Here is an 18,725-nt window from a genome sequence, read left to right as displayed (position 1 = left end):
CGTCTCATCTCTTCTTGTCTCATCTCGTACTGTCCCGTATTCCTCATAATTTTTTGTCTTATGTTCGTTCTCTTTTAAATAATTACTCGTTAGACAATATTTACTAAAAGAGATTGGGTAAGAAATTTAGAAAGAATACCAGAGTTCTCCGTTAATTTTTTTAATTTAGTTAGTCGAAATTATCTAAAAAATTATAATTTTCAAAAACTATATAATTATTTTTAAAATACCCGTATAGTCAATCCTAATCCAAATTAGTGAAAGCTTAATACTTGAATTTATCTGTCAATATTTTTTATTTTGTACTTTAATCTAAAATTTATGTCTCCTCATAACTGTTCTCTATAATAATTATCCATTATAGAACTTTTATTAAAAAAAAGTTTGGCTAAAACATTTAGACGAAATACATGAATTCGCCATCTGAATATTTAATTTACATTTAGTTAGTAAAAAAATCATAATTCTCAAAAACTCTCAAAATATTTTCAAAAATACTTATATTATTTTTTATGAAATATTTTATAATTAATTTGACAATCAATAATTGTGTTATTTATATAGGAAATGGTGAGATTGAGTAACAGACAATTTATTTGACAATCGATAACATTGAGTAACATATAAGTTTACATTGATAATAACTACATTATCAAAAAAGTAGGATCCAAATATTCGGGAAAACTTTATTTAATAACTCATAAGATTTGGAACAAAACCAAGGTCAGCGAAAATTGTAAACCAAGTTAATATCAACTTATTAAATCCTTGATATGAACAAAATTAGGATTAAAAATTATGAAAATAATAGTTTATTTTCATATTTTAGTTTATTCATCAAGTTCATAAATTGATTTAGGGTTATACGTTTTAGTTGTATAAGGATATCCACTAATACTCGTTACCCATATTCATTCCGTCTCGGGAAAAGTACCTTTAATCTTAGGATCGAGTAAAGAGTAATATAATTTTATTACCTCAGGGTAAATGTTGAATATCAAGTATTCATTTTTTTTAATATCCATCATATTATCCGACCCTTTATTAAATTCATTACTTGATCCCTAAATACCCATTTTAAAATGTTTATTATATTTACTAATGTATTATAAATAAATCTTAAAAGTGTTTTAGAATGACTTTAAATATAAAATCGAATATTTATTTTTTGTAAACAAATCTAAATATATTTGTTATGTTAGTGAATAAACAATTTATTTGAATACACATCTTAATTAATACGATTCTCATTAACTTCAAAAAAACTGTTACTTTCAATTATGTTTTTATTATTAATTATAGTTTTTTAATTCATACTACATATTGTGAAAAAAAAATTATTCTAAAAAATACTGAATATATGGATTGAAAAATATATAAAACATAAATTTTTATAGATCTTGTTTATATTATTTTCTATTTATTAATGTAATAAGGGTATGACTGAATAAAGGAAAATCATTGGCACATCACATTCTTGAAAGATGAGATCAATTTTTTTAGCGCAAAAGATGAGATCAAATTAAAAGAAGAGAATCCAACAAACTTTTCGTGCAAAATTCAAAATCAAATTAATTTAAGAATTTAGATATAAAATTAGTAGTAGTCGGAAGCATTATTGAGGGATTCTTTCATTTCCCAACTAAGGCTAAACAAGGAATACCAACGAGGAAGTAGCTCTCAAGCACAGCTTTCGCAGATACTGGGGATAAGTATAAATATGAAAACATTATATAAGAACATTATATATGATGCATGTACCTTATTTTTTAAGTACGACTAACTGATTAAGTAACATTTGATTCTGACAGTAACATTTGTACCTTTTTAAGTTTAGTGGAGAGGATGATGCATCATATGATGTTCGTCATATTTTTCCAAAGATCTCAAAATTGTAATTTGCAGCATAACATAAGTATAACAATTAACCGTTTGAAAGAAAACCAAACATGAAAATCATATAACTAAAAAAATGATTATTGCTCTTTAAGGGGTGTCTTCATCATCCTTTGATTCTGACACTAACCACCAGAATCAAAACCACCGGCTATCGAATCTCAATTCATCCATCATCTTATATTTGTGGTCAAGAAAATCAGATTTGGATATGAATTCGAATTGAAAGTGGAGGGATTTTATTCATAACAAAAAAAACAAAAAAAAAAATCAAAAGCAGCAAAGAAGCGCCGACGGCAAAACCGGCCATCACCGCTGTGGAAGGCGAGCGATGCCGGAAGATTTTTTTTTTACTATAAAGTTGCCGAAAGATTTTTTTTTTACTATAAAGTAAGTTGATTGCTTGATGAGTTAAAATAGCTAATGATACTCTATATTTATAGAGAACTTAGATAATTGTGATATTATGTTAGATCGTCTGTTGAAAAACTTGGAGAGAAAGCAGAATATCTTAGATAAGATCAACCATTTAAGTATTTTTAATTATTTATTTTTAATTATTTTAAAGTGGAATGAATGATACCAAAGTTTTAAGGAAGATTATAAGATATTTGAAGATTATTTGATTGTTATGATTGAATGATTGTTTATAATTAAATATTTGATGCAATTCCGTTTAGGAAATAGCCATAAAATTCGAATATGTAGTTAATACAGTGGAATAAAGAGAGAATATGATTTTTATATCTTTTCAAATTATCGTGTATTTTTTTAAAAACAAATTAATTAGGTCATAAATCCAATGGCATACACTTGTAATTTCTTACAAAACAAATGTTTATTAGTTAAACAACTTTACAAATAATAGTAGAGATAATATAATGTATATCATATAAATTTAATTGAAAAAATACACTAAAATACTAAAAACAAAATGACACATGTCGCAATAAATAATATAATGTATGTCATATACAATCAATTGAAAAAAAATATACCAAAATATTATAAAGAAAACGACACATATTGTAATAAAAGGGTTAATATTGCTAAGTCAGTTTAGCTTCAGAGAAAACATTGTCGATCCTACAATATTCAGTCTCAACACTAGAACATGATCAGGTGCCTCTTAAAATATTATGATATTTAATATAATCCCGGTAGCCTAAATCCATGAGGCAAGTAGTGTTAGAAGAATATCAGCTTCTAATCTTGTTCTCCATAAACAAACCATGAATCAATGTGCTTTAAGTGTGAAACGTCGCAAAATCTGACTCCAAATTTTCATTATTACTAAAACCAACCAATATTCGAGATATAAAGTGACAATTGTAGGCTTAGTTTCAAAATCTACATGATCCCAATAACTTCTTCAACTTCCCTTGCACAATGCATCGAAACACTCTTTGAGATTCGACTTTTTGATAACAAACTTAGAAATTTTAAAGCAGTTACAAGTTTCAACCAAAAATTCTTTTATTTTCTCTATGGCTTCATCCACCATTCTCATCGACAACACACTCACTGTCTAGTATCAAATTATTAGTCTGAAACGGCAAGACAGTTAGACCATCTCCAATGCAAAGAGTTCAATAAATTATTGGATCATCGACAACACACTCACTGTCTAGTACCAAATTATTTGGACCCTTTGCATTGTACTAGACAGCTGTCTAATAATTTATCTAATATCGTCGGTCACAGTTGCACCGAATGGCTTGGGTCCAACATGAGCTGTGCCTGGGGAGCTGAGTTCTCCTCTTTGAAATCTTGCAATGGCACAGCTCATGTTGGACCCAAGCCATTCGGTGCAACTGTGACCGATGTTCCATCCCGGGATATACCAAAATCAGCTAATCTCCGGTTACCTTGTAATGGAACAAACTGTAGTGCTCCTCCAAAATCCCAACAAGGTGGGATCCTTATCGGTTTGGTTGTCTCGACCATTACCTTGTCCGCTGTTAGCATCCTCTTGTTCACGCATTATCGTAGATGCAAACAGAAGCTCTCAACAACTCCGTAGGAGGAGGCTTTAGGACGAACAATGGTTCTTATACCAAAGGTTGGGATCCACTTTCAGACAATAGGAACCTCAGTGTCTTTTCTCAACAAGTTATCCAGAGCTTTTGATTCAGCCTAGAAGAGGTTGAAACCGCTACACAGTATTTCTCAGAAAAAGCAACTTCTCTGCGACTTACAAAGGAATCTTGAGAGACTGTAGCGATCAAACGGTTAAGTAAAACCAGTTGCAAATCCGAAGAACCAGGGCCGTGCCTATGAGTTAAAAAAAAGGCATTTGCCTTAGGCCCCCTAATATTAAGATTTTATTAGCCTTCTAATTGGTCCCCAAATTTAAATAATTATTTGATATATTAGTAAAATATATATTTTCAATGTTCTTTTTCTTAAGTTTCAAAAATTTGTTTAATATATTAAAAAGTATCTCTATTTATCTCTAGTATTTTACAATATATACTTTTAAAAATTATTGTATTTTCGTAGATATAAAGTGTTAATTAAGAAAATAGATTTAAAAATTGTATAATATTATATATTTATAGTATATAACATAAAGTTTTATTTTCATAGATTAAAAACAAAGTACTAATTATCTATAATTTATTATAAAAAATATATCTAATTTTAGTTATAAGTTATAACATTTTTGATCACGAAAATGTATAAATTTTTATTTTTTGCCTTAGGCCTCCGGGAGTCTAGGCACGACCCTGCGAAGAACCTGAGTTGCTTCTGGTGACCCCAATTCTTTGAGCACCAAGGGCATTAACCTCCAATGCAAAATACTCCCGGTTGGTTGAATACATACAGCCCACACACCAATCATAGAAAACATAAGATGAGAAAACTTACATCAACATAGGCTGCATACTGACTCAAAGAACCCTAATTACGGACAACAATTCCCAATTCAAATAATCCTAATATTAATCACAACCCTAATTCATCTAGATCTTACCAGATACGAGGTGTACTAGCTCTCCAAGATACGAAAACGGCAGCGTAACGCTTAAAGAAGAAAGCCCGAAGCTGGCAGCTCACTAGCAAGTTAAATTAGCCCATCTCTGTTTTTCTTAACCGACTAAAAAATCGTAAAAATATATTCACGAAAATATAATGGTAACTAGGTCTCTTTAGTACGTGTCGTGTATATATAGCTAGGTTTAGGTTTATGTAGGTCTTAAATACAAGTTTTTAATATATCTCTTTATTCGTTCGATCCGCAAATCATGAATTCATCATCTGCTCTCATATCGATTGATCTCATCAAGGAGATCTTGTCGAGACTGCCTTCAAAGTCAGTCGCGAGGTTTCGTTGCGTGTCGAAGCTATGGGCATCAATGTTGGTTAGTCCATATTTCAAGGAGTTGTTCCGGACCAGGTCCTTGGCTAAGCCACGCCTCTTATTCACCATCGTAAAACATGATAAGTGGCGCTTCTTCTCGTTGCCTCAGCTTCACAACCCATACGAAAAGTCGTCGTCGACTCTTTTAGCAGCCGCCGAATTTCATGTGAAGTTCCCTCGAAAGATCCTTCATAATAGACTCCGACGATATTTTCAACATAGATACGCCTCTGGTTTGATCTATTTCTATGGTGCTACGTACGACGAAAATGTTGTGATATGTAAACTAAGGTATCTACGCCTCTGGTTTGATCTAGATGATAAATGGACGAAAATGTTGTGATATGTAAACTAAGGTATCTACGTACAACGAAAATGTTGTGTACTTTATTAAGTATACAATTCTTATTAAGTATTTCTATGGTGCTACGTACGATTTTGTTAACCGACTAAAATCGGAACATATATATTCAGGAACTGTAATGGTAGCTAAGGTATCTTGCTAGTTGCTAGGTTTCTCTAGGTCTAAGTTTTTAACTATATATCTCTTTCTCCGTGGGATCGCAAATCATGTTTTCATTATCTCCCATATCATCAACTAATGATCACATCCTGGAGGAGATATTGTCGAGATTGCCTTCAAAGTCGGTCGTGAGGTTTCGTTGCGTGTCAAAGCGATGGGCATCAATGTTGAGTAGTCCATGTTTCAAGGAGCTGTTCTTGACCAGGTCCTTGGCTAAGCCACGCCTCTTATTCGCCATCGCAAAAAACGGCAACAAACAAGTAGACGTCCCTGTGTGGAACTTCTTCTCGCTACCTCAGCTTGAGTATCCATATGAGCAATCATCGTCGTCGACCCTTGTAGCAGCCGCCGAATTTTATGTGCGATTCTCTCCAAACAAAGTACGGATCAATCATCTTACTAACCTAAAATATTTTTCATGCGGCTACGCCTCTGGCTTGCTCTATATGTATGGTGATCGATACCAAGCTAGACCTGTGATATGTAACCCCATCACGGGACGGTATGCGATCTTACCTTATCGGTATACCTACAGAAAGGCTTATAGCTTTTTCGGGTTTGAACCGATTGAAAAGCAATACAAAGCATTGTCCATGGCTTATCCATCTGGTCCTGGTCATCATAAAATTCTTACATTTGAAGAAGATGGAGATTTGATGTGGAGAAGGATCAAATGTCCCTTACGACATGATATTAAGAGTGATGGGGTATGCATCAATGGGGTTTTGTATTACTTGGCTGATACGTCGGAATGTGCTCATGTTATGACGTCTGATTATATGATAGTTTGCTTTGATGTTAGGTCTGAAAAGTTCACCTTTATTGATGTAGAAAGGTTTTGTCGATTGATAAACTACAAGGGCAAATTAGCTGTGATTTTTTGGGAGGATGATGAAGACATTTATGAGAAGTATCATTTGGATTCGGATGTCTACATTCATATGGAGAATCGTCGTCTCGATGCTGATCCCACTAATGAGTTACGTGTGTGGGTTTTAGAGGATGTTGGGAAACAGGAATGGTCGAAATATGAATACACTTGGACCGATGATAGATTCTTCCGTCGTCACGTTTCCGTAGTTGGAGCGACTGCTTCGGGTGAAATAGTGTTTTCGATGCGCAAGTATAGATCTAACCAACCGTTTTATGTTTTCTATTTCAATCCTGAAACGAAGACACTCCAACGTTGTTAGGGGTAGGCCTGTAACCTAACAAAAGGCCCAGTCCATGAGAAGGCCTAATTAAACCTTCAGGAAGGGAAGGGATATTTTGGTCTTTGTAATGGACGAACCGACACAGTTCCCTATAAAAGCGGGCGCACGGCATTCGCCAAAAGAAGGCTTTTTCACCCGTTAAAAGGTTAAAAGAAAGGGATCTGATGACTCGTCCACTTTAACTCGTCTGTTCTAAACTCGTTCATTACTTGCTGACTCGTCTAAGTTGTATTGTAACCCGTTTTTTGTGCTTCGACACCATTAATAGAAGAAAACTTCGACCATCCTTTTACCGAACTTAAACATTCTAATTGTGACCGATTTGGACATCAACAATTTGGCGCGCCAGGTAGGTGGGAACCAAGTCGAAATCTTCTTTGAAAGTTTGAAGAACGGACCTACAACAACTAGACGAGATGACTATTGTTATCAAAGAAGGAAGTAAGGAAGCTGGTTCGTCAGGTGGAACGACCACTCCAGCGGCGGGTCAAGGGGAACAAACCACACTCCCAACTCCGGACGCCCCAAGAAAGATTGCGGCGACAGAGAGCCCAGGGACGTTCGTCATTGCGACAAACTTTACCAGCCCGGCGACCAAAGAGCCAACGCCGAGCCCTGCGCAGCTTGCATTGCTCAGCAGCCAACCCGTTTCCAGCATAGACGAGCTCTTTCGCGGGATACTGATGCGTCTCGACCAACAAGAAAAACGAACTAACACTCGGTTAGACGCGCTGACTACAGCACAGATCAACTCACAGGACGAGATCAATCATCTCCACTCCACTAGGCAAAATTTGGCAAGTTTCATCCCAGCCAGGACGACGCTAGAAACAAGTGTACAAGGAGGTCAACGAGAGCGCAATCCCGCCCCAAGCGTCGACGAGCGAGACAATGGGACAAAGGACACCGAGCTGAAAGAAATTCAAGAGAAATGGTAACAGTCTTCCATAGAGCAACAAGTAAAGCACCTGAAGTGGATCTCATGCTCGAAGCAACGCAACGAACCCCGTTGTCTAAAAGACTCGCTACTACGGCGGTAAAACGTGCAGTCAAGCCAAGGTTGGGCTATTATGACGGCATGGTCGATCTGCGAGACTTCTTGCTTACCTTCGGCGTATCCCTCGGCCCTCTACAGTTCAGCCCGACGGAATACAATGCTGGAGCCTGCCAGGTCTTTGCCGAGCATTTGACAGGAACCGCTTTAAGCTGGTTCTCAAGACTCCCATCTGGGTCAATCGATAGTATCAAGGATCTGATAACTGCATTTTTAAAGCAATTCTCTGTTCTAATGGAAAACAAGAACTCTCATGCCGACCTATACGTCCTGACTCAACAACGAAATGAATCACTCCGGTCTTTTATTGGATGCTTTAGAGAGGTCGTCGTCAACGTCTCAATCCCAGACGCGACTGCTATCATTGCACTCAAGAACGCACTTTGGTACGAGTCTCGATTTAAAGAAGAGCTATCTTTAACTCATGTGGAAACCATAGCTGACGCCCTGGGACGAGCCGCGAAACATATCGAGCTTGAAGAAGAGAAAGTGGTCAACGCCAAGAAACACTCCGGCGAAACAAGCAGCCAGTAATCACAGCTCCGAAAGTCGAATATGTCGAGCCACGACAACACTTTACCAGAAATCAAGATCGAACTCGTCGAACTTTTGCGATCGGCGAAAATAAATACATCCGGAAGGAAGGAGGAGAGAGCAGCGTGACCCAGTATTGTGATTATCACCAAAGTGCCACCCACGCGACTGAGGAATGTCGTTACCTCCAAACGATCCTGATGGAACGATACAAAAAAGGGACGATAGTCATCAAATCTGACAGAAGCAAGACGACCCGGCCCGGTAACAGCGACATCAAGCAAGCTGAGAATATCGCTCGAAAATTTGTCAAGGATTCCAAAACCTTCGCCGATCAAAGCGAAGATGAAATGGAAGCTCCAGGCGCCATCAGTCATGAAAAACGGCAACGACCAGACCGACAAGCCGACCAGCGCCCCCCAACCATAAGACGAATAAACATGATCATGGGCGGATTAACAGGATGTAATGACTCGGTCAGGTCAATAAGAGACTATACTAAGTAGGCTGAAACAAGGAAGTCGTGGCCTTCAAAAATCAGCTCCGAAAACGCAACGATTTCCTTCGACAATAACGACCTAGAAGGTTTGGATCTGCCGCACAACGATCCCCTGGTCGTCGAACTACTGATCGGCGAAAGCGAGGTCACGAGAATTTTGATCGACACCGGAAGTTCGGTAAACGTGATCTTCAGGAATGTCCTGGCACAAATGGAGATCGGAAAGAGTGATGTCAAACCAGAATGCCATTCTTTGACCGGTTTCGACGGGGATCATATCATGTCAGTCGGCACCATCGATCTGCCAATTTTTGTGGGAACCATGGTCAGGTATTTCAGGTTCGCCATCATCGACAAGTCTACCATCTACAACGTAATCCTTGGGACCCCGTGGATCCATAAAATGAAAGCAGTACCATCGACGTATCATCAGTGCGTCAAATTCCCAACCCCGAAAGGTATATATACGCTGTGCGGAAACCAACAGAGTGCAAGAGACTGCTTCCTGATCGAACACAGGATTCGCACGGGAAAGAAGTTATAGCAATCAAAGCAGCGGGTCGGCGACGACAGCTCGTCACCGACCGACGGAAAGCCGACCCCAATTCAGCAGGGCGTCGCTGCGACAGAAGAAATATGTTTGGACGACACTGACAAGAAACGGTGTGTGAACATCAGAACAGAGATAACCCCGGTCATGCGAAGCGAGCTAATCCTTTTTCTCAAAACAAATATATCGACATTCGCATGGACTGTAACTGACATGAAAGGAATCGACCCAACCGACATTCGCATGGCCTGTAACCTAACAAAAGTCCCAGCCCATGATAAGGCCCAAATAAACCTTCAGGAAGGGAAGGGGTATTTTGGTCTTTGTAATGGACGAACCGACACAGTTTCCTATAAAAGCGGGCGTACGGCGTTCGCCAAAAAGAGGCTTTTTCACCCGTTAAAAGGTTAAAAGAAAGGGATCTGAAGACTCGTCCACTTTTACTCGTCTGTTCTAAACTCGTTCATTACTTGCTGACTCGTCTAAGTTGTATTGTAACCCGTCTTTTGTGCTTCGACACCAATTAATAGAAGAAAACTTCGACCATCCTTTTACCGAACTTAAATATTCTAGTTGTGACCGATTTGGACATCAACAAACGTATTGAGATCCAAGGTTTTGGTGAAACTTTTAAGAAATGTTTTAGCGTTCGCACTTTTGTAAACCACGCAGGTGATTTTGATGCTAATGATTTAAAACTACTCAAGTCAGTCCATCCTCCATTGGTGAGCGCAGGATATGTAGAATCATCAGATGCAGATTCAGACTAAGAAGTGAGAAGGGACAAGGAGAATAAGATAGGGATGATCAGTGGAGTTAGGTGAGAGCATTGGGAAATTAGCTAGGCATGTCATTTTGTGCTCTTATCTGTACATACGTTTTTATTGTCAACCTTATTTATCTATTCGTTTATCCTCCTTCTGATATATCCCTTATTATTTTTATTATTATAATAAATCAAGTTTTATTTCAAATCTAAGTGTTCGTCATTGAAATCCATGCTTGGAGATTTAATCTAAGTTTACATACTTGAAGCTTTGGTTGCTGTATTGCACAGAAATATAGTGATATTTCTTTCTTTAACGATCGAGCTTTCTTCATTTTGATATCAAGAAGATGATTTTGTTGCTTCTCTTAGTTGTCTCTCTACTTTACTTTTAATCTTTGATTCTTCCAGATGAGATCTGTGGTCTGTTGTTTTTACAAAGTCTTGTTGGGTTTATCATTTCTGTGTGACAATGACACTAATTTCACGGTGAGATTTGAAACTTTGGTCTCAAATACTTAGATGCAATGTGTAAAAAGTTCTACCAATTTCTGGTTTATATTAGTCTCAGTCTTGGCTCTTCATGGTTCTTAAATTATGCAGAATTTCTTGGTAGCTTAGTTTTGACAGGTTGAAACATTTGGTTCTCTGTATCAGTAGGTCTTGTCTTAAAAATCTTGTCAGCTGTCTACTTTGTTTATCTGTTTTTGGGGTCTCCAATACATGGTTTTGTTTCTTATCAGTTCTCTGTCTGAATGCGAGAGGATCTATGCTTTATTTTTCAACTTTGTTTCCTGTGTAGATAAGGATCTGTCCTCTGTTCTTTTTTTTTCAACATCTTGTTGGATTTGTCATTTGGCTGTGATCATATCAAAAATAAAGCATGGTGGAAATGGAATTTAGTATCCAGCTTTTGATACCAAAGTTATTTCTCTAACGTTAAACTAACATCAAAACAAGTAGGGGATGAGTTGGACGGACACAATTTTGTATAGCAACAAGACAATTATGGTATCAGATTCTTATTCTTGTGATAAAGGAATCATCTTTGCCTTGCCTTGGTCCTTGTTAATCTTATCCTCTTCCTTACCGAATCTTTTTCTCAACATGAAGCCTAAGTTGCCCTGGAATAAAGTTGCAAGGTTTCTTTCTTCAACGCCAAGACTCTCTCTCTCTCTCTCTCTCTCTCTCTCTCTCTCTCTCTCTCTCTCTCTCTTTTCCCCCAAAGGAATCATCTTTTTGCAGTATATAAATTGTGGGATCTGATCTGAAGAGTTCCCCTGAATCCCTCTCCCAAGAAAAGATTGGTAATCTCAAATCAAACATGTCAAACGTGAGCTTTCTTGAGCTGCAATACAAGCTCTCTAAGAACAAGATGTTGAGGAAGCCTTCAAGGATGTTCTCCAGGGACAGACAATCATCAGGCTTGTCTTCACCCGGACCAGGAGGCTTTTTTCAGCCTTCTGTTAATGAGATGAGACGCGTTTTCAAGAGGTTTGATACGGACAGTGATGGAAAAATATCTCAGACTGAGTACAAGGTAGTGCTGAGAGCGCAAGGACAAGAGAGGGTTATCGAGGACGTGCCCAAGATCTTTAAAGCCGTGGATCTGGATGGTGATGGGTTTATTGATTTCAGAGAGTTTACTGATGCATATAAGAGAAGCGGAGGGATTAGGTCTTCCGATATACGCAATGCTTTCTGGACTTTTGATTTAAACGGGGACGGGAAGATAAGCGCAGAGGAAGTGATGTCAGTTCTAAGGAAGCTTGGGGAGAGATGTAGCTTAGAGGACTGCAAGAGGATGGTGAGAGCTGTTGATGCAGATGGAGATGGACTGGTTAATATGGAAGAGTTCATGAGGATGATGTCTTTCAACATCCTCTGAACAGACCTCTTTCGTTCTCTCTGTTATTGTAATTAAATATCATTCTTCATTCAATCCAATTTCAAAAACATGAAATCTTGTTACTTTGAATCGACATAATCTCCAATGTTCTTCCAGAATCCAGAATAAGACCAAATAATATAAGATATAAAGCATGAACTTATGCAAAAGTTAGTACATAAACTGAATACCTCAAGTAAAAGCTCAGATGAAATTTGTTACAGCGTAGCAAATACTATTCCATTCCCAACTGGTAGCAGAGTTCTGGCAAGAGCTTAGAGCGCTATACATGATCCGAAACAAAGGCACATAAAACGCTGCTCTACCAGTAATCACCACAAGAACATTTACCGGCTTTGAAGTGATGGAAACGTTTGTTGTCTCTCACAATCAACTCCCTACCAATGATTTTGGACATGATCTTGATAAAGTTGTGACAGTCCCCACAAACACGGAGATTCTTAATGATTGTGAGGGTCTTCCGAGGTGGTGTGCATATGATACCATAAGCAATTGCTAACCTCTCACTGTGGTAGAGTAGAGCCTGTTCTTTGGCCTCTTGATCGATATCATGAAGAACAAATCGTGTGTCTGGAACATAAACCACTCCCTTCTTCGCAGCCATCTCCTTCGCTTCATCCTTGTAAAACGTCAGATTCCGGAACTCAAGGATCCTACTCTTACTAGTAACCATATTTGTTTCCTTGAATGATTTGGGTGGAGGGGTAGGAATCTTGTTGGTCACAGCCTTTGAAGGATCAAGATCAACCATCAATTCCTCAGTGTAATCCTCTAAATCGATATCTCCATGTAGCCGAGCATAGTTCCTCATAGCTTCCCAGAACTCAGCTGTGGGTTCAAACGGAAGGTCACGGATGTATTGCTCTGCCTCAACAAGATGTCCACATTTACCAAGAACACCTAAAACACCCAAATAATGTTCTGTACTCGGAGCAATCCCATACTCGTTTTTCATCGAATCAAAATGCAGAAACGCTTCTTTAATCCCTCCCACAGTAGCACAAGCCAAGAAAACAGAAAGGAAAGTCTCCTCATTGGGCTTCAACCCTTGTTTAGCCATCTCCTCAAACAAATGCAACGCATCATCTCCCATTCCGTTATCACTATACGCACGCATCATCAAATGCCAAGAATCCATATCTTTATCAACCATATGATCAAACACTCTCTTAGCATCAGTAACACTACTACACTCCCCAAACATACCAATCACAATATTGTTCAGTTTCGGATCACCTCTAAACTTAGACTGCAGGAAATGATCATGTACCTTCTTAGAATGCTCAAGCGACTTCAGATTCGCACAAGACTCAAACAACAGAACAAAACATTCTCTATCAGGCATAGCTCCCTTATCAAGCAACTCAATCGCATCTTTATATAGCCTACGCTGACACAAGCTCATCACCTCTTCAACACTAGGTGGAGCAGCTACCTCATTCCTCTGCTGATTCATCTGGTTAGGGACCTGATTCAAGCTTCTTGGTGGTTGCTGCTGCTGCTGCCGCTGCGGAGGGTAATACTGACTCTGAGGACTTTGCTGAACATTCTGATTCTGATATTGAGGCCTTGGACCACCGTACTGAGGCCTTTGTCCACCGTATTGAGGTCTGTTCCCACCGTACTGAGGATTCTGCTGACTCCATTGATTAGGGTTTTGTGGAACTCGTTGATTAGTGTTCGTCTGATTCTGATAACCTTGAGAATCGAAGCTTTGAGGTGGAGGATACGCCCATTGTTGTTGAGACGGTGATCCAGACTGAGGATTCTGGTAGTAATCGTTCGTGGCGGCGGATGTGCTAAGGTTTCTGATCGGAAGCGAGTTTAGGGTACCGGAGCAGTGGAATTGAGAGGAGAATCTGGGAAATGATGAACGTACTTGGAGAAGAGAACCTATTGTGACGATCTTTTGGGTTCGTGCGCAACGAATCGCCATGAGAGAAGACATTTTTGGGGGAGGATGTGGTTGTGGAAGTGGTAAAGATTAAAACCCTGTGAAATGCAAAACCCTAGTCTGGAAAAAATGAGAGAGATTGGGGATGAGAATATTCGCAGGAGGAAAGAAAAATAATATCATAAGATTTATATTTGGGCCGAGTTGGGCTAAGATATTGCAACTTTACCTTCTTTGAGTTTTTTTTTTCTGGGTACTACAGTAAAACCTTAATAAATTAATGCTCTATAAATTAATAAGCACTATAAATTAATAAATTTTGCTAGTCCCAAGTTGAGATAGTGTAAAAAATAACAAAATTCGATAAGATAATAAGATAATAATTTTTTTGAAATCCCCATGTAAAATATGGTCCCAATAATATCATAAATTAATAATCATGTAAATATATATATATATATATATATGCTGATATAGTAAAGTATGTTTCCCTTAAACCTCATATCTATAAAATAATTGTTATATTTGTATCTTCATAACATTTCATAAAACAGCTAAAACATTTAAAGTTTTCAATTTCTAAATATGCAACATTTACATTTTGATAGTTTGATAGACTATTAAAATATGATAATTGATATTTTTATTCATAAATTTGAATATTTATGTCATGTGTATAAGTGAATTTATCTACAATATTTGTAATTCATTGTCAATAATATTTTTTAATTATTTCAAATTTAATTCCAATACCATAAAATTTGCAACATCCAAAATTATAATCTTATTTTGCAAAAATTGTCTCAATTCATAATTTTTAAAAAATTAAACAATTAAAAATATACCTACAAATTAATAATTATTAATTTACACTATAAAATAATAATTATTAATTTATAGATAAATTAATATCACTATAAATTAATAAAATGTCTTGGTCCCAACATTATTAATTTATAGAGGTTTTACTGTATTTGAGTTTTCTTGTTAACTTCTTATAAATTAGAACATTTCATTAAACAAGAACTAAGCATTTTACGAATGTTTTTTCTATTTTATGTATTAATTATCGCACTAACACTTTGTTTTCTTTCTGGACGATACTTGGGTTCACCGGTAGGGGTGAATCTCTTTATTCACCACCCACTAATAAAATAAGAAAATAAAATTTGTATACATCATTGTAAAATAAAAATATCCAAACCGCTCTTTTATAAACTAAACCGATATATAATTCCGTTCTAATTATAAAATTTAACTCATAACCACCTTATTTGTAAACTCAAACCGACATATAATTTTGTTTAAATTGTAAAATCTAAACCCTTACCACTTCATTTGTTAACCCAAACTGACATATAATTTCGTTCTAATTGTAAAATCTAAACTCTAACCACCTTATTTGTAAACCAAACCAACGTATAATTTTGTTCTAATTGTAAAACCTAAAGCCTAACTACCTCATTTGTAAACTCAAACCAATTTATAATTTTGTTTTAATTATAAAATCCAAACCAATTAATTTTCATTTATAAACCCAAACCGATATATAACCTCGTTTAATTGTAAAATCTAAACCAATCTAATATTTAACTTTCTTTAAATAATAAATAAAAGTATACAGAATTTGTTTCCTTTCTTTATGGGATGAATACAAAGGTTCACCCGGATGAACCTAAATATTTTTCTTTTTTTATAGTGTAAAAACTTCAATATGTGTATTTGATGGAAGTATAAGTGAGTGAGAAGTATAAAAGTCTTTTGTAATCCTTTGTGTCTCTTATACTTCATCATATAAACAACCAAATCTATGAAGTCCGAGGAACTGAAGATAATACATACACTAGTGGTACATACTACAGTGTTTTATTAACACATTTTCGTGTAAACAAGTAACAGATATGTCTATCTATACAGAGACTTATTTTTTGAGACTTGTACACACAAACATTTGTAGATCCCTCATGTATGTTAGGTTGTAGTAATCATCACTCTATTTACATCTTCCGCATCCTACACATCCCTCTTCCTTTCTAAAACATCTCTCTACTACTTCCCATATGGTTTCACATTACCCCGTACCTTGCTTAGTTTCCCCCGATTTCATAGTCTTGAACGGAAAACGCGTTTCTTGAAACCAAGATTTGAGTTCTTACGGGAGGAGGAAGTTGCATATGGTTGGCCGTTGAGAGAACCCGCAAATCTGATATCCCACCCTTCGATGTTCTTTGGAACACATGAGTCGAATAGGAACTGCCCGAGAACGCTGTGAGCGTTTATGCTCGTTGGTTGGAGTGGGCGGAAGGAGGATCTTTCTCTCTGTTCTTCTTGTGAAGATGTTGGGTCGTTGCTGCTGTTGCTTTGATACGGTGCTGAGCTGGGTAAGAAAAAGTGGTCACATGGCCCAGTGGCTACTCTTCTTAGGCTTTGGTTAGATTTCCCAGCAACTTTCTGAAGGTCGCATATTAACTCAGAGATCTCATCATTCGTATGAGCTCTTTCTCCAAGCTGCCGGATTTTTTGTAAGTGAACTGACATGGCCTTCTCTAAAAAGTTGGAGATAACAGCTCGGTATTGTATAGGGTTATGTGTGTAGTGTCCTGAAGAATAAACAGAGAAGCAAAAAAAGACAAAAAAAAAGCTCAGGTTTTGTAGCAATGACAATCACGATCTAACGCTATCTCTAGGAAACAGACTAACCATTAAGAGACCCCGTGATGGCATACGCGACATAACATAAATATTTTCATAACCATAACATTTTACATGTCATGACTAACCTGCATGAGGAGAATTTTTCCACTTGACAACCTTAACTTCTCCTCCCAGTTCCTGCAGTTGATGGGTGAAGCTTGAAATTACTTGATGGGGAGCAAGGTCGTCATTCTCCGAGCACAAAACGAGATATGGAGCCCCAATTTCCTGGAAAAGTACAAGGATAATTAGTTATCTTATGTTAGCTACAAATTTGAGAAGCCAAAATCAAGAAAGCTCAGTGGACAGTGGAAACTTACAACCGATGAGTAGAGTGCGTGCCAGTACTCACTGCGTTGGGATTCAAATCTTGTAAGATACAAACCGTCCAGCCCAGAAGAGATCCCTTTAGCAACCCAAGATACTAGTCTTGAAGGCCCAGACATTCGCCGTATGGTGGGATGTAGTGCAAATTTCACGTTCAGATCACTTGTAAAATCCAATGGTCCAGAGTCGTAGACGTGTCCAGAGATACAGTTTCTAACCAACTGGCTATCATCCTTCACAAATCAGAAAACAACCTATGAGTCTAACTAGACCTCATGAGCTGAGATTTAATGACTTAAAAAACAAAGTGTATAGGAGACAACTCTCACCGGATGTATTTGAGCTTCAGAATCACCCATGATCACCTGCACGTTTAATACATTTAGATACCACGAGAACACAAAACCAGCACAAGATGACCAAAAAATTAGCTGAAAGTTCAAACCTTTGTTTAACTAACCTGTAAAACTTTGTACATACAAGCTTTGGGAGCACCAGAGAAAGCTAGAAAGATAACAGGACATGGTCTAGTCTTTAGCTCCTGAACATATAACAGCAGTAGCAACATGTAAGTAACACACACACAAACCAAAAGCAAGTTAACATAAGCATGTAACTAAAAAAAAGAACTTATCACATTCCTGACCAGAACATTAACTTTAGAACTTACCTCAACAAGTTCGGAAAGAAGATGAAACGCTAGAGACAGAGCCATTTCAGGATAAAACCTGAAAAAAACATGAGACAAAATTACAAAACACACTTTTAAAGATTCTCTAAGTACCATTATCTAAAAGCATCCACTATGGAATCTTTAAAGATTCTATACAATTTTAAAAAAACAATCTTCATACTCAGTTTTTTTTATTCAATTGGTATGTCAAATCTAAATTGTAAACAAGGAGGAGGAAGAGAACTTACGCAGTGAGAAAATCAGAGCGGCAAACAAGAGAGTTCCAACCAAGAGAAGAGTAAAGATCAACGAAATTAGAAAGATGGTTCTCGTTAATCGAACTCCAAACAAAGATCACAACAACACCGTTAGATCCACCACCATCACCGTCAACATCCATCTGCTTCTCCCAGTAAACCCTACCACCGCCGATCATAGCTCCGCTCCGGCGAGAAGCTCAAAATTGTTTTAATGAGATTTGGTTTTTCTTTTTTTTTAAATATAATTGTGTGAACCAAACTCGAAAGATGAGATCTTTGGGATACGGGTCCGTTGGTTGTTATCATCACCCACGTCAGATCGTTGTGTGTTAAATTTTACCTCTTAGCGTAGTTTAGTGTAACCCCGGTTATAATGCGCCTTTGTTTTGTTTTGTGTTTACGATGTCGTTTGGTTTGCCACGTCATGGGATTTACCGTGGAAGTACAATAGAAACTCTATATAAGTATAAATTAATATTCGGTAATTTAATAATTTCTATAAATTAATAAATTTTTTGGTCCTGAAACTAATGTAATTTTGGACATTATTCGATAAAATAATAAATTA

At 37.0% G+C, this 18,725-nt stretch overlaps 4 protein-coding genes across 4 annotated transcripts; 2 read left to right on the top strand and 2 right to left on the bottom strand.

The window, feature by feature from the left end:
* The first annotated feature begins 5,144 nt into the window (after positions 1 to 5,144).
* On the top strand, positions 5,145 to 12,378 carry LOC104708912 (F-box protein At2g16450-like). Its single transcript, XM_087459602.1, has 3 exons — positions 5,145 to 5,224; positions 5,917 to 6,968; positions 10,208 to 12,378. Exons 1-3 carry the CDS (start codon positions 5,145 to 5,147, stop codon positions 10,402 to 10,404), a joined length of 1,329 nt encoding a protein of 442 aa, XP_087315728.1. The 3' UTR covers positions 10,405 to 12,378.
* Positions 11,725 to 12,378, top strand: LOC104792760 (calmodulin-like protein 30). Its single transcript, XM_010518984.3, has one exon. The coding sequence runs from the start codon at positions 11,725 to 11,727 to the stop codon at positions 12,286 to 12,288; it is 564 nt and encodes a 187-aa protein (XP_010517286.1). The 3' UTR covers positions 12,289 to 12,378.
* LOC104792769 (pentatricopeptide repeat-containing protein At2g15690, mitochondrial) lies at positions 12,348 to 14,257 on the bottom strand. Its single transcript, XM_010518996.3, has one exon. It carries the CDS (start codon positions 14,255 to 14,257, stop codon positions 12,611 to 12,613), a length of 1,647 nt encoding a protein of 548 aa, XP_010517298.2. The 3' UTR covers positions 12,348 to 12,610.
* A 1,705-nt stretch (positions 14,258 to 15,962) lies between these two features.
* LOC104792750 (uncharacterized) lies at positions 15,963 to 18,578 on the bottom strand. The gene is made up of 7 exons (XM_010518974.3): positions 18,146 to 18,578; positions 17,895 to 17,952; positions 17,685 to 17,765; positions 17,554 to 17,589; positions 17,218 to 17,457; positions 16,984 to 17,125; positions 15,963 to 16,803 (listed from the first exon to the last, which is right to left on the bottom strand). Exons 1-7 carry the CDS (start codon positions 18,331 to 18,333, stop codon positions 16,307 to 16,309), a joined length of 1,242 nt encoding a protein of 413 aa, XP_010517276.1. The 5' UTR covers positions 18,334 to 18,578; the 3' UTR covers positions 15,963 to 16,306.
* Positions 18,579 to 18,725: the final 147 nt, after the last annotated feature.

The sequence above is a fragment of the Camelina sativa genome, chromosome 1, assembly GCF_030686135.1.
Source record: "Camelina sativa cultivar CO46 ecotype springtype chromosome 1, ASM3068613v1".
In the NCBI taxonomy this organism is placed as follows: Eukaryota; Viridiplantae; Streptophyta; class Magnoliopsida; order Brassicales; family Brassicaceae; genus Camelina; species Camelina sativa.
This window is presented reverse-complemented; position numbering and strand designations above follow the sequence as displayed.